The 20569-nt window shown below is 44.9% G+C and overlaps 1 protein-coding gene across 5 annotated transcripts in view; it reads right to left on the bottom strand.

Annotated features, from left to right (window-relative positions):
• XDH (xanthine dehydrogenase) overlaps positions 1 to 20569 on the bottom strand; it is a 60813-nt gene that overhangs the window by 17489 nt on the left and 22755 nt on the right. For all 5 annotated transcript variants that reach the window (XR_004521850.1, XM_033838778.2, XM_033838779.2 and 2 more), the window contains 13 exons: positions 19795 to 19888; positions 18067 to 18176; positions 15771 to 15955; positions 14147 to 14321; positions 12661 to 12744; positions 10654 to 10823; positions 8914 to 9037; positions 7109 to 7228; positions 6533 to 6629; positions 5428 to 5552; positions 4307 to 4440; positions 3805 to 3892; positions 2480 to 2566 (listed from right to left, as the gene is read on the bottom strand). Coding sequence is in view for 4 of the 5 variants with exons in the window: in XM_033838778.2 (XP_033694669.1) it covers positions 2480 to 2566; positions 3805 to 3892; positions 4307 to 4440; positions 5428 to 5552; positions 6533 to 6629; positions 7109 to 7228; positions 8914 to 9037; positions 10654 to 10823; positions 12661 to 12744; positions 14147 to 14321; positions 15771 to 15955; positions 18067 to 18176; positions 19795 to 19888 (1593 nt within the window). In the remaining variant the exon portion in view is untranslated. The remainder of the gene's footprint in view (positions 1 to 2479; positions 2567 to 3804; positions 3893 to 4306; positions 4441 to 5427; positions 5553 to 6532; positions 6630 to 7108; positions 7229 to 8913; positions 9038 to 10653; positions 10824 to 12660; positions 12745 to 14146; positions 14322 to 15770; positions 15956 to 18066; positions 18177 to 19794; positions 19889 to 20569) is intronic.

Below are 20569 nucleotides of genomic sequence, written 5' to 3'. Positions count from 1 at the left end.
ACTACCAGAAATGTTTTCTTTTTTGAACAGTTTCCTACACTAGATCTGAAGTATAATGTTTCCTAATTGAGCCAATTAGAGAAGCCCTTAGCACATTCAAAGTGGGAATAATGAGGAACTTCTGCTTCTCCTGAAATGTTTGACTTCTTTTTTAACAAGAATCTATGCATATATAACTAATATGGTTATAAAATTAAGATTTAAAAAACTTAAAAGGTAGTACCACCAAGGTAACTTGGTTAATTTTCAAAATGACAAAAATATATGTCATATGAGAAGGTTCAAAGCAGCATTATCCATGAAGCTAAAGACTGGAAGCAACCCAAATGTCCTTAAAGTGGTGAATGGAAAACAAAAAATGGTCTATTCATACAATGGAATATTCTCCATCAATAAAAAGGAATGAAGGAGTGATCCATGCTAAAACACGGGTGAACCTCAAAAACACTATTCTGAGAGAAAAGAAGCCAGACAAGAAAGACTACATAGTATATGATTCCGTTTATGTTAGTTGGCCACAAAAGGAAAATCTGTAAAGACAGAAAGTAGATTAGCAGTTGTCTGGGCCCGAGGGGTAGGAACAGGAGTGACTGCAAATGGGCATAAGAGATCATTTTGAGGTGATTGAAGTGTTAAAAAAACTGGATTGGAATAATGCTTGCCTGACTCCTTAAATGTTCTAAAACCGTTAAATTGTAGAACAGTTGACCCTTGAAAAATATGGTTTTAACCGTGTGGGTCCACTTATAAGCATAGTTTTTCAATAAAGATATTGGACATTATTTTGGAGATTTGCAACAATTTGAAAAATTTCACAGATGAACTGAAGAGGCTAGAAATACCAAAAAATTAAGGAAAAGGTATGACATGAATGCATAGGATATATGTAGATATTAGTCTATCCTTACATAGGTATAACATAAGTGATCTTAAATATAAAATAATATGTTAGTTTTCTTACTGTTTTATAACTTTGCTTTCAAAGAATTATCTTACTGTTCAGTATGCCCCTCTCTTGTAACTGGAGAAACTGCCTCTCAGCATGTCATCACAGGGAAGTGGGTTTTTAAAAATGTAACAATGTTTTCAGTACTATATTATGTCTATGACTGTAATCATATACTATATGCCATAAAAATTACTGTGTGTCATAAAAATTTTATAACGATTCATTCATGAGTGTATAGGCTAGGCTATCCTGAAGCAATCGTATTGATTACACTGGGCTACCATAAAGCAATCATACTGCTGCTTCTTCGTTATCAATGCATGAATCACTGTATCTGTAAATAAACATGAATTTCTCTTTCACATTATCTTTTCATTGTTGATGTCTAGTGTTAGTAATTCAAATAACATCTACAGTGTTTTGTATCATATAAGATAATATTGATGTAGGTACTTACAGACAGACGGTTCATCCTATAAACAGATCATGTAAATTTACAGTATCGATATAGTACAGTACTGTATTTTCTTCTCCTTATGATTTTCTTAAGAACATTTCCTTTCCTCTAACTTATTTTATTGTAAAAATACATATATAATACATATAACATATAAAATATGTGTAATTGGACTGTTTATGTGATTGGTTATGTTTCCAGTCAACAGTAGGCTATTGGTAGGTAAGTTTTGGGCGAGTCAAAAGTTATACACAGAATTTTTTTTTTTTTGCGGTATGCAGGCCTCTCACTGTTGTGGCCTCTCCCCCTGCGGAGCACAGGCTCCGGACGCGCAGGCTCAGCGGCCATGGCTCACGGGCCTAGCCGCTCTGCGGCATGTGGGATCTTCCCGGACCGGGGCACGAACCCATGTCCCCTGCATCGGCAGGCGGACTCTCAACCACTGTGCCACCAGGGAAGCCCAACACAGATTTTTGACTGTGGGGTTGCGGGTGGTGCCCCTAATGCCTGCGTTGTTCAAAGGTCAACTGTCCTTCAAATGGGTGAACTTTATGTTATGCAAACTATATTTCAATTAAATTATTTTTAAAAAGGTAAATCAAGTCAGTATTTAAAATTCAAACATCACAGAAATGCATAATATAGAAAATGACAGTTAGTATCCCCCCTTAATCCCACCCAGTCACTGTTTGAAGTATGGTCTATCAGACTTTTGTCATGCATATCATTAAACACACACACACACACACACACACACACACACACACACAAATTAGTATTACATTCATGCACTCAATGTCACCATACTATACATAAAGTTTTGTAACTAACTTTACTTGCTTGGCAAAATATCCTGCACCAGAAGGTTGAGTTTCTAGTCAGATAAGTAATATGATCACTTCCATGCTTTAGAGAATAACCAAGGATGGAGAACCTGAAGGTGGGGACCAAGTAGGAGGCTATTGCAACAACAGGCAAGGATTGAGGAGGCCTATTCCCGCATGTGCAAACATGCTATGGGGCACACCCGTGACCTCCCAGTCACCCCGGATGCAAGGGCACATCCTACGTACACCGAGAGAGAGGTCCTGGCTGTTCCCGGCATTGCTGTAGTGATCCACCTCCACAGCCACAATCTTCCCCGTCTTCATGAAGCCAACCTGAAAAAAAGGAGAGTGAGTTCTCAACTGTCCCCTTCCTTTGTCTGTCTCTAGCCATCTCCTCCCACTTACACTACCTGGAGAAAACAGAAAGAATAAGACATCCCACCACAAAATAAAGTCGAACTTAAGAGATCACCAGACCTCACAGGTGAAGAAGAGAGGAACCAACATCTCCCCAGTGATGGACCCTGGACGCCCCTTCTCCCTACACTCCTCCTTCTTCCTCCCTACTCCTGGCTTCTGGTTCTACCAACGGAAGTGAGGAGGTAGAAGAAAGAACACGGGTCATGATAGGTCAGGGAGGGGAGGGCTGGGAAGAGAAACTAGGAGAGAAACTGGAGACTCGCTCACAGCTTTTGGCCAGAAGACAGCAAAAGTTACACCTTGCACAAGCATGAAAGTGCTTTCACATCCCCAACCTCGTGTAAACTATCTAAACAAACCCTGACAGGCCATTTCATGAGCAAGGAACCTGAAACCCCACAAGACCAAGTTACTTTCTTGGAGCCCACAAAAATTTGGGAATAAGAGAAATGCAATCCCTTTTGGTGAGTTAAATCATGGAATAAAGTCAGAAGAGGCCAAAGAGGAGATGTTCAAAGCCAACTTGTGGAGACAGAGGGCTCCCAGGTTTATAGCACCAGACTGGGACCTGTAAGGTTCTACTGGTGTGTAGAGAGGAGGATGCATGGTCAGAACAGTAGTTGGTCATCCACAGAAGCCCAGAAAAGGGACAGTCCCACAGGGCACTTGGGTAGTGCCCAGCCATACATGTTCTGGCCAAGCAGGCACCCTAACAGCTTATACCTGACCAGGCCCCTGGAAAGCTGCATTTCTCATTGGAGATTACTAAGTGGTCATTCTGACTTTGACATCAGGCTGTAAACACATTAACACTAGGCCATCCTGTGGGATGGATTCACCCCAGATCTGCTGACAAATCATGTTTCCGAGCCTGAGTGGATAAGGACCAGATTTGGACCCCAGCGAATTCACAGAAGTCACGCACAGCATCCCGTGGCATCTCTTGGGAAGTGGCCTGCCAGCCTCCCCCAGGATCACCCTCCTATGTTGCTGTTGGTTGATTTGAATTTCTCTCCTTGTTATTCCTTCTTTGAATTTCTACAGGCAGTCATGACAAAAGTCAGAGTGTATCCCAGGATCCCTGAATCTCTATCCCCAGTTTCCTAAGCAGAGGGCACTGCCCACCCGACACAGCCCCCGACATCTAGAACCTTGTATCTGGCCAAGAAGGGGTGTCTGCCGCCAGTTATCAGCATGTCCTCATCACGATCCAGCATGCAGCGCACCGGGTAGCCAGTCCTGGGGGAGGTACCAGAGCATGAGAAACCTCTACAACAGCCCAGCCCTGTGAGTCTCAGGGATAAAAACAGCAAGGAAGCCTTCTTTCTCCACCTGGTACACTGGACTGCTTCGCTCTCTAGACACTGTGCTGGACAAGGTGGGGGACATCCAGGTGTGGGGTATGGGGTGTGGAGTGTGTCCTTACCTTTGGGGTCCTCACAGCCAGGTAGGAGAGATAGGACATGGACACATGCATTTGAATACAATGAACCAGGTGATGTTGCCCTCACCCCTATGCCCACGAGTTCTAAACACCGAGGGCTGTGAAAATTTGAAGCAAGGGGAATCTACTTCCCAAAGGGGGGAATCCAGGAAGCCTTCCTGGCAGAGGCAGCCTTATTCCTCTTCCCAGAGCCCACTGGGGGAACTCACTTGTATGCAGCCAGGGCCACAGCCACAGTCATCACGATGCCCCGGGTCTCCTTCCCTCCAAAGCCTCCTCCCATTCTCTTCACTCGGACCAGAATCCGGTTTACTGGAACCCCCAACATTTTTGCAACAAAGGACTGTGGGCAAAAGAACAAAATACTCCCAGTGAATGCATATGCCACCTGGACTTACTTCAGGCCTGACGCAGAGCCTACTCGATACACAGAAGCCTAATTACTGCTATGAACTCTGAAATTCCTTGATTCGAGAATCCCCCTCCTGTCCCAGGGCAGCCCTTGGGTAGTGGTGCCAGGGTCTGGCGCACATCAGTCACTGTGCACTGAATTCAGACACTTGTTTTTTGTTGTTGTTGTTGTTGTTTTGTTTGTTTTGTTTTCTTGTTGTTGTTTTTTTTTGCGGTACGCAGGCCTCTCACTGTTGTGGCCTCTCCCGTTGTGGAGCACAGGCTCCGGACGCGCAGGCTCAGCGGCCATGGCTCACGGACCCAGCCGCTCCGCGGCACGTGGGATCTTCCCGGACCGGGGCACGAACCCGTGTCCCCTGCATCGGCAGGCGGACTCCCAACCACTGCGCCACCAGGGAAGCCCCTAGACACTCATTTTTAACCAGAGGGGTGAGCAGCTGTTCACAGCCTACTTTCAGAGCCAAAGTTCATTCCATTTGGCCAGGAACTGGTGGGTCACGAGGGTAAGACCAGCTGCCCAAAACACTGGCAACCACTGTCCTATTACATGCAATAGAGAAATGAGGAATATTTGAGCCACTGCAGCTAATGTAGTGGTCCCCATGGCTCTCACTTAGCACAACCCCTTCATTTAATAGATGAGGAAACTGAGGCCAGATATGATCTGACCAAGGCAATACAGCACTGGAATGATAATAGCTAACATTTTCTAGGCTCTATCCAAGTTTTAAAACTCATCTAATCATTACAACGTCCTGGGCAGGCCCCATTTTATAGATGAGAAAGTTATATAACAAGCTCAATGACACCAGCTTGTTGGTGACAGGGCCTGGCTTCGAACCACTACCTTCACATGCCCTCCTGGATCAGCCCATGTCTCCCTCTTCCCCGGCCCCTTGTTGACCCACTGGACACCTACCTGGGTATTCATGGTATTCTGTGTGGACACAAAGAGCTCCATCTCCCCTGCCTCGCCTTTCGGGACAGCAATGGCACAGTGAGTCTCCAGATAGAAATGCTCTTGGCCACCGATGTACAACTCGCCTGGAGAAGCAACAAGACTCCCCACAGTGAGCCCGATGCTGCAGAGGCGGTGAGTTCGCTTAAGGAGAGAATGTACTCATGCAGGGCCCTGTGCAGTTACCAGCTGTTCACAGGTACCCTTTCAGTTCCCCAACTGGGATGGAAAAGGGTCTCAAAGTCTTAGCCATCTGGGAGCTGACCCCCCGCACGCTAACAAAGAGATCAGAACGACACTGAAATGCATCAGGTGTGAAGCTCCCTTCCTGCTGCAGCCAGCGGAAATGAAAGCTTTTTAGACTATCATTGTAAAATTTTGGAAAAAGTAAAAAAGGAATTAACAGATGTGATTCAGAAGCTGAAAATAAACAGCATCTCCCAGACCCCAAGCTGTCAGTCCAGCTGGATAGCTGGCATACCAGTAACTTAGCGATGTACAGAAACCAATGTAGAAAGCCATCCCCAAAGGGGGCTGTTAGGCAGCCTTGCTCTGGGGTGAGAGCTCTGGACCTAATTTCCCAGTGCGGGAGGGAAAGGGGGAGGAGAGGAGAGAGCACTAGCTGGAGATGGGTGAAGACTGCCTTCAGGCAGATGGGGAGAACCAGACGTCTGTGTAGCCAGAGGCTGGGCAGACCCAAGACTGGTCAGACATCTGTGACCCTTTTTTCTTTTTATAGTCTTTATTGGAGTATAATTGCTTTACAATATTGTGTTAGAGACATCTGTGACCCTTATCTTCCCTAGACAGTCTTCCAAATCCAACACATTATAATGTCTCCAGAACCACTGAGGTATGTCCAGTCTAGAGGCAGGAGAGTAGAGATTAAGACGCTGAAGTTCTTTCCCAGCCACCTGTCTAGTATTTTGTTACAAACAACAGAGAGACTCTTCTGTTAGGAAATGTCAGGAAATCACTCCCTTGCTCCAGGGCTCAGGTACAGCTCTTGAATTTAACTCATAAACCAGGGCCACCCCATTCCCACTGCTGCATCATGCGGCCATACCTGAAACAACATTATCTGCTTCCGAAAACCCCTTCTTGAGGTCTCCTTTCTCAATCTTCAGCTCAGATCCATAAAAGGAATTGTTTTTTATAGCATCCTGAGGATTAAAACGAAGTTTCAGTGACTTGGCTTTAAAGGACGGAAGGTGGCTTAAAGGGATTGGGGAAGAGAAGCTCTTGGAATTATTACCTCTCTCTTCCCACATAAGTCACACAGCCATCTCTGTAAGTTTCTTATATAGACTTAAAGCTCAATTGTAGCCCAAGGTGTCCTATTTCTCTATTTCATTAGATATAGACATACAACCCTGGATCTTGAGGAAAGCAAAGAATCCCTCAAGGAACCAGCTGGAGCTGAAACTGGGAAGGAAGAACTCAGCCTGGCCATTTATGGACTGAGTCTAGGATCATGATGGGGAAGGATTCATAGGACCACACAATCGCAGGCTGGAGGAGATTTAAAAACGTATCGGGTCAGATTCCACCTGCTGTTTGAATCTCCTCTAGAGGATCCTAATAAAGGTGTCTCCAGGAACAGGTAGCTCTCCCCTCTCCAGGCAGCCCATTCCCCAGTTACCTCAATCGTGATAATGGCTGGAAGATCCTCATAGGTGACTTTCACTCCACGGGCGGCTCTCTGTGCGTGTTCTGGGGTGTCGGCGACCACAGCACCAATGACGTGCCCAACACAAGTCACCTAGGAGCAGAGCCAGATGGTTAAAGAACATAACATGCTCCTCATGAAGCAAATTATTTCTGATTGTTCAAAAAAGCAAAGGAAGTCTCGCCCCCATAATTTTTTAAGGTACATTTAAGGAATGTCCTGAGGGCTCTTCATGTTCTTATCCTACTATTTGGGGTTATGTGCTTCTTCATAAGTGTTTAGAATCAGTAGAACTGGAATAGGACTTGGACATAACTAGTATCTGATGGCAGCCTCTTGAGAAGCTGCCCAGGATAAAATGTGGTGATTGATTAGTGATGTCTGCCATGAGCAGCAGAATGGAAAGCACGGCACCATGAAGTATATCTGTCAACTCAGATCTACCCCAACACCCTTGTTCTTCATATTAAGAGATGGAGACCCAGATGGCAAGATCACAGTTGCCTCACTACCAGACCATGACTAAATCTTAACCCTTGACTTCCAGTTTTATTTTCTTTCTACCACTCTACTCTCTTTTATCTTCTGTTTCTCAGATTTATACCAAAAGTTTCTCAAAGGCAGCAATCATGCCTTATATTTCACCTAGATGCCCCAAAGTGGTCATTCCCCAATACTGGTTCTTAGAGGTGATGACCTATAAACCAGTTTTTTTGGTTGTTAGATTTATAGAATAATTAATGATAATTGTTTTCTTTTCATTTAATAAATTCAGTTACTATAGAAACTTTATGGATCTCCTTCAGGGATAATTTTTTTCTAACATCCTTCCAAAAATAAACAAAAAAATTGTCCAACTCATCACTTTGGAAGATGAGATTTCTGACAATAGGAACCAATACTTAACATGTCTTGTCTCTGATAATTACCTCTTCAGGACCCAGTTAAACTCTTGACTTAATTGGTTAGCCTAGTGGTTGTTGAACCTGGCTGATTCTCACTAACCATAATGCTAGTTATGGTCTTAGAGGCTCTTGAAGTTTGTAAAGCAATTTGTCTTCTATCAAATGCTCTCCTTTTAGAGTCCTTGTGTCTCAGGGTTATAGTTTTTCATTCCCTCCTTCACTTTTAGCTTAATAATAAGTTGAATTTGTCCTTCAGCAACACCTATCAACCTCCAATTTGCAACATTTGATCTGTACTGGAATTATAAAATGACTGACAACTATCCTATGAGTATACAGGTTTTTGTAGCAGCTGCCTTGAATGTTTGGATTTTTTTTTTTTGGCAGAACTCCATATATGGTTGAAATCAATAGATAAACTTTCATGTAAGTGAATTATCAATACACATAGTGGTGGTATTGTAATTGTAATTCCTATTCTGTTTGGTTTGTTTAGTGTATTTTTATTTTCGTTTAATAAAGGAGTTTAATATTGTACACTTAAGAACCTGATTGTTTGTTAAAATACAGTCACAGGCCTTTTTTTAATGCCACTTTGGCATGCAGTCATCCTACTATGTCTTATACTATGTACAAGCTGCAGCCATCAATGAAATAAATAAATAAACATTAAGTTAAAAGTAAAAGTGCTACCAGGCATATTCTATCCCTTTACTGATTGTCCTGAATACTGGCTAATTGGATGATGGCCGTGATATGTGCAAATGTATAATCTTTTCAAGATCAGGGATTTGGAGGAAAAAACACAAATTAAAACTTAAATACTCATTCCACTAACTTCATATTTTTAAAAAAAAAAAATCCAAGATGTACCTTATCCTTTGCAAAGACTGTCTCATCATTAAAAAGTCCAGTTTCATTACTCCCAGGAATATCATCAGCGGAGAGAAAGCAAACAAAGCCTGGCACCTTCCGAGCTTCTGAAATATCAATGGACCTGCAAGGAGGAGGAGGAATGTGAGGGGCCAGGGAGGAAAACAAGCGGAAGACCTGTCACCTGTCACCTGACTCAGTGATGAACTATGCTCTGCTTCTACCTGTGTATCAATAATTCTTTCCCAAAAGACTGTATAATAGAGAAAATTTCTAAAATATCTTCAGCTATACTTTTTTTTTTTTTTTTTTTTTTTTTTTGCGGTACACGGGTCTCTCACTGTTGTTTCCTCTCCCGTTGCGGAGCACAGGCTCCGGACGCGCAGGCTCAGCGGCCATGGCTCACGGGCCCAGCCGCTCCGTGGCATGTGGGATCTTCCCGGACCGGGTCACGAACCCGTGTCCCCTGCATCGGCAGGCGGACTCTCAGCCACTGCGCCACCAGGGAAGCCCAGCTATACTTTTATATCTTATAAATCTTGCTCCTTGTAGTTCCTCATCCAATCCCATCCATCCCTTCATAGGGAGAACAGATACTATCATCTAGAACAGGGATCTATACCCTCAAAGGGTCTATTGATAGAATTCAGGGATCCATGAACTTAAACTGGAAAACATTTTCATCTTAAAAAAAAAAAGGACCCATCACCCAATTGGATAACTTTGTCTTCTTTTTGACAGTTTTTCCTCCACCCTAACGCTTCCCTTTTCTACCTCCTATCCTATCCTATCCTATCCTATCCTATTTTGCAAATGCTGATTAAATGCTTCCCACGTGGAGGCCACTGTGCTGAGTGCTGTGGGAGATATAAGATGAATAGGACACGCTTGTCCCTATGGACCTTGTACAATGCCCTATTTTGGTCTCCAAGTACAAGAGAACCGAAAAGCATTTACTCTGGAGAGCTCCAACACCCACATCACAGCTAATACCTATCCAGATTCAGCACATCAGTTTCCTCATCTGGAACATGGGGATAATAATATGACCTGCCTATAGGGTTGTGGCGAGGAAGAGATAGGGCCACATGTGTAAAATGCTTTAAACCAGGCTGCAGCAAATATTGTGTGACATGAGTGTTTTTATTATTATCACCATCATCATCGAGGTAGAAATTCTTGCCATTTGGGCTCTCAAGGTTCAACAAATGGGTACAAGTGATTATTCTCTGCTGGGTCCTTTGTGGACACTATCACTGATCCTCACAAAAGTACCCTGTGGAGAAAATGAGAGCTTAAGCACACAAGCCAAGGTCAGGTTGCTAAGCACTGGAATAGGAAGTCAATGCCAGGCACTCTAAGGCCTCCTTCTTCCCTTTGGTGCTGACTCAAGTTCTCCTGAAGATTTGCACTGAAGTTTAGCCCAATATCCACAGTGAAGATCTAAGAAAGGCCTTTCAGCAGCTCCTCATTGCTTTCTGGCCAAGTGTAGTGTCCCTGTTCAGCACCCCAAGGCTTTCCTGATCTGGCCCCTGCCTATCTCTCCAATGTCATCCCCCCACCCTCCCAGCACCCCTGAGCCCCTCACGTCTCCTGTTTCTCTCCAGACTGGTGTTAAAAAGAGTTCCTGTGTTCCTCTCTGGACCGGGAGGCCCTGGAGGAGGCTTGTCGTCGTGGCATCCCCATGGCCTGGCAGGTGTTCCCTGCACCCCCCTTCCCAAGTGTTTTTACTGCACGCACTTGATCTTGGCGTGGGCCCGGGTGCTGACGACAAGCCGGAGGAAGAGTTCATTCTCGTAGCGAGGGATGTCATCGCAGTACACAGCCTCCCCAGAGGCCTGCAGGGCCGCGGCCAGGTGCGGCAGGGGCCGGCCCACCATGTCCTCCTCAGACTGACCCTTGGGCACCTCCTGGAACAACATGGCCACCAATCAGGCTGAGCTGCAGGGACACTGTTCCCCTAGAGGCCCCAGGGAGTCACGGAGAGCTTCCGGCCAAAGCAAATGTGAGGAGTGAGAATGGAGGAGGCAGGCGGGGAACAGGGTGAAAGAAACAGAAGGCAGGTAAGAAGGCATTGAGAAGAGTGGTCACAGTATCACTATACAGTCAGCCACGGGCAGCCGCCCAGGACGCCCCATGGATACCCACATCTGCAGATGCTCAGGTCCCTTATATAAAATGGGGCAGTACAGTTGGCCCTCTGTATCCATGGGCTCCACATCCACAGATGACGGCTGACTATATGCAGGAGCAAACAAAACAAGGAACCTAAATGTCCATTTGTTGAGAGTTGCGTAAATAAACTATGCTATGCTCACAGGATGGGATAACACACAACTGTCAAAAGATAGTTCTGAAGAATTTTAATTAGGAGGAAAGAATGCTCATGCTAAGTGTAAAAGCAGGACATACAACATTGTATGTGTGGGTAATGATTCAAAATTCTGTGGAAAAATGTTATAAATATAGTACAGATATGTCCATATATGCATAGGAAAAAATGGAAAGAAGTATACAAACATATGATAATGATTTTCTCTTGGAGGTGAGATTTGGGGTGATTTTTATTTTCTTATGTTTTTCCATATTTTTCAAAATGTTCTAAAATGTATTCAGTTTATAATAAAACACTGTTTTGTGTGTTTTTTCAAAGTAATAATAATGATGGCTAGTAGTTATTGAGAGTTTACTATATACAAGGAACTACCTAAGCTATTCACTTTTATTAACCCATTGAATCCTCAAAACCATGCTGTGAAACAGGGGCCCTCATTAGCCACATTTGCAACTGGGCATAATTAACTTGCCCAAGAGGCACCGAGAGAAAGTAACTTGTCCAAGGTTACACAATTATGTGATAGCAGAGTTTGGATTCAAGTGCTGGCAGTCAGGCCCAGAGTTTATGCTTTGGACCATTACAATCTAGAGCAGGGGTCTACAAATCATCGACAATGGGCCAAATCTGGCCCACTCCCTGTTTTTTTGTTTTTTTGTTTTGTTTTGTTTTGTTTTGCGGTACACGGGCCTCTCACTGTTGTGGCCTCTCCCGTTGTGGAGCACAGGCTCCAGACACGCAGGCCCAGAGGCCATGGCTCACGGGCCCAGCCGCTCCGCGGCATGTGGGATCTTCCCGGACTGGGGCACGAACCCGCATCCCCTGCATCGGCAGGCGGACTCTCAACCACTGCGCCACCAGGGAAGCCCCACTCCCTGGTTTTACAAATAAAGTGTTATTGGTGCATAGCCACATGCATTCATTTATGTATTATTGCCTCTTGCTTCTTTTGTGCTGCAATGATGGAGTTGAGGAATTGCAGCAGAGACTATGAGGCCCACAAAAATCCAAAACATTTACAGCTGACCCTTTAACTAATACCTCTCAAAAAATTACTGTTGATATAAATAGGGTTTTTAAAATTTTGTTTAGTTTACATGCTCAAGAGAACTCCTAGCTTTGCACATTAGCCCTGCAGAGGAACTAGAAAAAAACAAAATGGGGAAAAAATGCTTTTTAAGGAGCAGGTGAAGATGAGAGGAATCCCAAGAGAGAAATTTAGGTGAGCAAGGGGGGAAATGGCTGCATTCACATTAATATAATTCCCATTTCCTTCACTAGACATTTATGTACAACGGTAAGGAGCTTTAAGCACCCACATACAGTGTGAGTCGGTCACTCACCAATGGTCAGGATCATCTGAGGTGCCCTGCAAGGGCCACTGATATTAGCTACATACAGTCTGTACTCACTTGGAAGAGCTGGATGTTGGCCGGAGGGTCTTTGTGAAAGAGTAAGGTGGCGCTGGAATAGGTGGGGTCCAGTTTACCACACTTCTGTGGGGACAAGATAACAGAGGTGATGACGATTTCTATCATTGGTCCCATCCTTGGTCGTTCCCAAGTGGTAAAAGTAACAACTTTCTCATCTCCTCATTTACACTCCTGGTACTGGCTGGATCTATCTCAACATCCGAACGTGGGCTCTGACAGCTTCTCTTCCCCCACCCCTGCACCCTACTTCCTCTGACACACCAAACCAAAGTTTCCCTCCTTCCTGCATTTATGCATGTTGCTTTCTCTGTTGGGAATATCCCTCTCCCTCAGTCTTCCTGGAAAAGTCATCCTTTTTCTCCTCAATTCTGTGGGAAATATTTAGTGGTAGGGGAAATTCTCATAGTATCATCTCAACAAAATTAAGGGGAACGTGAAGCTCTCTATGCAGCATGATCTATGCATCAAATCTATTTAGAAAATGATATATCCAGATCAAAAGATAGGAAGATGATAGATATATAGATAGACAGATGGAAGGACAGATAGAAAGAGAGAGAGACATGGAGCAGACAAATAGGATGACAGACAGATGGACAGATAAACATAGGAAAAAAGATGTGAGAAATAAGGAAAAATATTAGCAGTGGCTTTATCTAAGATCTGAGAGTAATTTTAATTTTTTCTTTATACATTTCTGTATTTTCTAAAGTTTTCCACAAATTTATTACTTACATAATCAGAAAAAATTAACTATTACAAATGTTTATAAAAAGGGATCTCACTCTGCTGCACCCACAGCTGTGAAGCCTTCTCTCCTTTGTGCCCCACCCCCCACTCCATCTCCTCAGTTGTCACACCAGGCTGACCTTTATTGATCCCGTTCTCTCCCACACTAGGCTCTCCGCTGCCACCCCTAGTGCACACAGTACAATCTTATGATGTAATAGGTGCAAAATAAATACTTGCTGGCAAACCCATCTCAAGAGTTAGACTCTACATCAACTAGCATCCTCTCCTGGATGCACATCTCCCCTGGCTGTAGTAGCCCCACCTCACGTTCTCATCACATCACATTCCCATTCTAACTACACAACCACAGCTATATCAGCTACACTGCTGGAAGGATCATCTGGTCTACCCGCCCCCAGATTTTTATAGCTAAGATATAGAAAGAGTGGTGACCTACTCAAGTTCTCACCTAAGGTAATGACACAGCCAGGAACAAGAACCCACATCCCCGACTCCCAGCCCAGTGCTCTGCCTCTCAGCCACCCAGTTGGCTCCCATCTCCGTGTGGTTCCTTAGGCTGTGTCCCTGGTCCCTGCTCCTCTGTCCTTAGACATCCAGAGGAGAAGAACGTTTACCACCTGGTCCACGGCACTCTCCTACCCCGGCCAGCTTCCCAGATCCCTAAACACAAGTGCTGCAGGAAGTCTTTGCCTTGCCCAGGCCCCAAACTCACATCTTCTGAGTCCTCTTTGCCCAGCTTCTGCAACACTGTCAGGTAGAACTTGAAGAAGAAGCTGAGGGTGAGGGTGCGCCGGAACTCAATCATGCCACCTGGGGCGTCTGGGGACAAGGGCAACTCCTCCACCAGGCCTGCACACACGTCCTGCAGCAGCTTCTCATTCCAGAACCTGCCAGAGAGCAGGCTGTGTGAGAGCACTCCCAGCCAGCTCTCAGAATCCACTGTGTGAGTGGTTTGCACAGGGCCTTAGAGTCATGAACCCCAGCTCAAAATGTGGCTCAGATACTTACAGTTATGTGACTTTAGGCAAGTTACTTAACCTCCTTGAGCCTCAGTTTTCTCTTTTTTAAAGATAGATACAATTTTTTAAAGACCACAAAAATAATAATAGGTAAATAATAGGTAAATCTATTGAGTTCCTATAATGTACTAGGTAATGTCCCAAGTGATTTATATGAAATGTCGTTTTCAATTTAAATTAAAAGGTATAGTCAGGAAAATTTTTATACTCATTTTACCAATGAGAAAACTGAGACATGGAAAAATTAAGTAACTTGACTTATATTACCCATCTGTTAAGTACTGGAGCCAGGAATTGGAACCAAGGAACCAAACTCCAAAGTTAAGCTTTGTCTATCCATATGGTTATTGTGAGGATTACATAGGACAGTGCCAGCAAAGTGCTTGGTACAACTGCTGCCATATGGTAGCCATAGTAATAGCAGTTGCTATAATAATAGTGTAGCAGCAGTAACAGTAATAGCAGCAATAGCAATAGTAGCAGCAGCAATACCAGTAGTAGTAATACTAACAGTAATACTAACAGTGACAGAAGCAGTAATAGTAGTAGTGAAAGCAATAGTAATAGTAGTAGCAGCAGAAGTAATAACAGAAATAGGAGAAGCACCAATAGTAATAGCAAGAGCACCAGTGGTACTACTGGTAATAGAAGCAGCAGCAGCAGCAGTAGTGATACTATTAGTAGTAATAGTGGCAGCAGCAGTGCTAGTTGCAATAGTAATAGTTGTAGTAGCAGTAACAGTAGTAGTAATAGCAATAATAATAGCATTAATAGTAGCATCTTTAAAAGTAGCAGCAGCAGTAACACCAGTAGTAGTAATACTAGGAGTAACAGCAATGATAGTATATTAGTAGTAGAAGAGACAGCAGTGGTAGTAGCAGCTTTAATAGTGGCGGTAGCCACAATAGTAATATTAGTCATAGTAGTGATAGCAATAGGAATAACAGTAATGGTAGTAGGAGAACAGCAGTGATAACAGTAGCAGAAATAACATGAGTAGCACAGCTGTAGCAATTGGAGTAGTAGAAGCAGCAGCAGCAGTAGCAATAGTAACGGTAGTTGTAGCTGCAGCAATAGGTAGTAATAGTATTAGTAATAGCCGCAGTAGTAGCAATGCGAATAGTAGTACAGCAGCAGCAACACGATTAATAGTAATACCACCAGTGGCAGCAGAAATCACAGTAGCAGTAGTAGAAGCAGCTACAGTAGTAACAGTAGTAGCAGCAATGGTAATACTGCTGGTAGCCATAGTAGTAGCAGCAGCAGCGATAATATCAGTAGCACCAGGAGCAGTTTTATTTTGCCGTTAGCTCTTACTTCAATAGCTGTTTCTGCGTGGTCTTGAGGGCTGAGATCGTTCTGTCTGCCATTCCACCATAGCAAAGGGCCAGCTCCTTTACCTGCGTGGCTCCTGGCTGGAACAGGACTCTCATGCCACAGGTCACCTTGGCTATGTCATCTTCTCTGCGGGAGGCCTGCTTGAATGCTGAGAAAAACTCACCCTGAAAATCACAGAAAAATACCTGTTTCCTCCCTTGTTTTGCAAGGACTGCAAAGTGAGCCTGAAGCAGGGACACAAGGTGGGGTGAGGTGGTGAGACCATCACAGAGCAGCCAACAGCTGGTGGTAGAGGCCAACGATCGGGACATAACTACCACCTTTTCAGGAGAAGTTCCAGATAATGTTCCTGGAAGCTGGGAAAGGCCAGGATTTCTGCCTATCAGTCTGGAAAATGGGAAATCAGGGACACAGGAGAACTGGGTGCTCTCAACCAAAGAGCAGGAGGGGACAAGGTGCTTTCACGAAGGCTCCTGAGAGACTGCCGCAGCCCCACCACGGCTTCCCCATCCTGGTGCCTGGTATCATGTCCACCCGGCCTCCCCAGAGCTGTTCTGAAGGCTCCACTGGCCTGACCACCTCTCAAGCAGGTACAGTGCGATGCCAAAGGGTGTTTGAGACCCAGCATCAGATGGAGGTGTTTGTGGCTTCTGCAGATGCTCTCCCTGCCTTGTGTCTCCTATCAGTCTACTGGCTATGGTTAGAAATCTTGCTTCCTGAAAGAAAGACTCACTATGAAACAGTAGCTGCCTTTGTGCTTTGAACATACATTTCCCCCGGATCCAACCAATCTCTGTCATTGGAGACAGGAGGAGAGCGTGAGTTACTTTCCAGGTAAGAACCAGCTGTTCCAGGTTCTGCTCGAGGTGTGAACTCACCCTGGCACCACAAGTTCTGATGAATGTCAAAGGTGGGAGGTTTAAGGAAAGGTTTATTGGAGAAGCAAGGAGGCCCACTGTTGAGGTTCAAAATGGCCCCAGGCTTTTGTTGAAGAAGCCACGGAGACCCCTCCTAATGAGAAAGCTTCTCTAGATTTCTGATGTCTAACATGGCCCTGGGGCAATCAGCCCAGAGCTTGAACTCGGTTCTGGAACAGAGGTTCCAGCCGTTCACTCCCAGGACTGTGCTCGTCCACGGCAACATTTTTCCCGGGGTTCATGCAGCGTCAGCATCAGGTCATCAGCTGTTCTTTCTTGAGAAAGACCTAATTCTGGGTATTAAAACCTCTTTTCATTTATAAAATGTTTTTGTTAATGTCCCTACCTGGCAAAATAAAAACTGGGCAGTGCTATGCCTGTTTCCTCTTCCTTTCCCCACCTCATAATTAAAAAAAAAAAAAATCTACTGATCTGTGAAATACAAAAACTCTGGGAATCCCTGTTCAAAACGGTCTATAAGGACAGGCTGGAAAATCATTAAGAAACCACTACAGGGATACAACTGCTTTAATTAGTATTCTCATGAAGGAGGTCAAAATCAGCAAGGGCAAAACACGCCTTGTAACACTCGCTAAAGCACAAGCTCTGGTAAACCCTTAACACTCTCCTTTACAGCTGGTTCCTGGCTCTCACAGATCACTTTTCTAAAAGGCCCACTGTGGAATGTGTAGGACAAAACCACACCAGCTCAAGACACCACAGGTCCCAAGGAACAAGAGCAAGGCGGCCAGAGGAGCCCAGACCTGCCCCAACAAGCCAGAAAACCCTCTCGTGAAGCAGAAATCCATCCAAGACAACACAGGGCAAGGTCAGGGAAAAAGCACCTTGTCAAGCCCAAGGTCAGCATGTGAGGACCTGACTCACAGGTAGCTTCTCTACCCAGCATGCAAACTCCACACTTCATCATACGAAAACTGGGGCAGGGATACTCCACAACTAGTTGTGTTCTTGGAACTATGTCACTAGCACTAGCTGGTGATCTCCACCAGCTCCTGGATTATCTGCCAGGAACCTTATGAATTCTTTCTTTTCAGTCTTCGCAATAACCTGCACAGTCAGTAACATGGGCCCATTTTACAGAGGAGGAAATTGGGGCTCAGAAAGATGAATGACTCACTCAGGATCACACATCTACCTCTCTGGTTTCATTGATTATGCCCTGTGCCCCCATATTACTCAGAGAGTAATATGGTTGGTTAAAGGCAATGTTCAGAGACAAGAACATCAATGTTAAAGTGAAGAGATGCTAAGTTTGGCTCCCGAGGCAGGCTCTGGTCTCCCTGTCTGGAGCCTGGCAGGAGTAGGGGTGATTCAGGATGTTTCTGAAAGCATCTTACCTCCCTGCTGTAGGGGATCTCAATAGAGAGCAGTATCTCCTCTGGACCTAGCAGGGTCTTTCTGTAGCCAGGGAAGAAGGTGTGATCCATCCGAACCGTTCTTCTGGTGCCTGTACAGAGGCAAGACAGAGAGGGACCAATGTGAGGAAAGCATAAGACAGACCACCAGTGGAATTCTCCATCCTGGTCTCTGATGCCCACAGTCAGAGGCAGTGGCTGGCACAACGGGGGCCAAGGTGCTCCATTTGAAATCCTTAAGCACTGGTGTGCTGGTGACTGTTTAACAATCAGTTCTTTGAGAAAAAACCCTGATTCAAAGCATTTGCTAGTTTATGTGGTATAGATACTCCTACCACGGCCAATGTAAAGCTAAAAGAGCAACATCGCTCAGTGTGATGTTGGAAGGAGGGTAGCAAAGAGCTGACACAGCAGACCTGCCCTCCTCTGAAAGTCCTGCTTACAAGGTTGGCCACTAGCTATCCTCTGGGACCTTGGATTTCAGGAGAGTTCCCACCATTCCCTGATAAGAACGGCTCACTGGGCCTGAAATGTTTGTACACATCATATGGTTTATGCTGAACACCTGACTTTCCTCCCGGGAGTCTGGACTTCTGGTACGTGCCAGGCAGAGTTCCATGACCAGCCCCCAGTAAAAGCCCTGGGTGCTGAGTCTCTAACGAGTGTCCCTGGTAGACTACCCTTCACATGTGTTGTCACAGCTCAACTTACTACTGGGGAGATTGAGCATGTCCTGTGTGACTCCCCTGCGAGGAAGCCCTGGAAGCTTGTGCCTGGTTTCTTCTGCCCCATGCATCTTTTCCCTTTGCTGATTTTGCTTTCTATCCTCCTGCTGTAATAAGTCTTAGCCATGAGTAAGACTCTACGCTGAGTCCTGTGAGGCTTCCTTGACCTCCTAAGAGTCATCAAACCCAGAGGTGGTCTTGGGGACCCTCCAACGAGGAAAGATGGACAGGAATACACCCATATGCAGCATTTCCCTCTACAAATATAATAAATGGAAATAACCTCAAGGGCAGAGACAACTGTAAAATGAAATAAAATAATTGGGAAATGGTGAATGTTGAGTACTTATTACCTTTGTTTTGTTTTTTTACATCATTATTGGAGTATAACTGCTTGACAATGGCGTGTTAGTTTCTGCTTTATAACAAAGTGAATCATCTATACATATACATATATCCCCATATCTCCTCCCTCTTGCATCTCCCTCCCACCCTCCCTATCCCACCCCTCTAGGTGGTCACAAAGCACCGAGCTGATCTCCCTGTGCTATGCGGCTGCTTCCCACTAGCTAGCTATTTTACATTTGGTAGTGTATATAAGTCCATTACCTTTGTTTTTAAATATACTTTATTTCATTGTAAGGTTATATAGTTTAAGTTTTAATAGCTGCCATGTTTAACAAACGTTCAGGTTCTCTGAAAACCCAGCAATCAGCTGTGGTGAGCAGTGTACTCTGGCCCCAGCACACACCACTGAGTAAGGCATCTGGCTGACAGGTCCTGTTGTGAATTCTTAATAAAGTGATGGTCCAGCTCTCCTGGTCCCCAACCTGGGTACATCTCCCTTTGCAGCTGCCAGAGATCCAAACTTTAGGACAGCTGCATCATTGAACTTTGGGCTCTGCTTCTCCAGAAAGTGACCTACCTTGTGAGACTCCACCCCATCCCCAGCCCTCTTTCCTGACCACTGTATGAGGCAGCTCACCTCTGGACACGATGGTCAGCTTGGTCCCACTGGCCATGAACACAGGGTTGAGGTCGGAGATGGGGCTGGCTGTGATGATGTTCCCTCCAATGCACTAGGACAAGCAGAGAGCGCGTGTGAGAGAGCCCACCCCAGGAAAGCCCTGCTCACACAGCCGGCTCCCGAACACACAGAAGGTGGGGGACACCTGCTGAAGGGAGAGCCCTGAGGTTCTCCACCCCTGTGGAGACACAGGATCAGCACAGTAAGAACTTGGGCATTCGGGCAACATGCAAGAGATTCCAGTGCCTGGGGTTGGCTCTCAGCTCTGAAATTTACCTGTTGGTAAACCGGGATCAGCCCCTTTAAATTGTTTGTTTGATCGATTTCACCCAAACTCTTTCTGAAAGGGTTGATGTGGTTTATCACAGAGGCCATAGCGATTTAGTAAAAGAGAAATAAAAGGTAAAGATCAAGGAAAATGAGGAGGAAGCCTTAAGGATGAACAGTGTGTTCTAACTGAGCTTCCTTGGCAAAGAATGTAAGGAGAATCAGACACAAGGTTCCTATTATTAGAAACGAGGAAGAGAACCAGTTGTTCCAGGGGGAAAAAAAAATCCTTCCCAGAAGTAGATTGCATCTGAGCTTGGGAACTCAGCAGAGTTTTCTGGGTTTATGTCTCCTTATCTGTAATCAAAGGAGACAGGTGCCTGGCGTAGGGTGATGAGAATGGGAGTAGGTTGTTTTGCTTTGTTTTTTGTTCTAATTTAAAACAACAACAGCAGTGGAATGGGAG

This window comes from Tursiops truncatus, chromosome 14 (genome assembly GCF_011762595.2).
Source record: "Tursiops truncatus isolate mTurTru1 chromosome 14, mTurTru1.mat.Y, whole genome shotgun sequence".
In the NCBI taxonomy this organism is placed as follows: Eukaryota; Metazoa; Chordata; class Mammalia; order Artiodactyla; family Delphinidae; genus Tursiops; species Tursiops truncatus.
The sequence above is the reverse complement of the archived record's forward strand: the minus strand, read 5'-3'. Positions and strand labels throughout refer to the sequence as shown.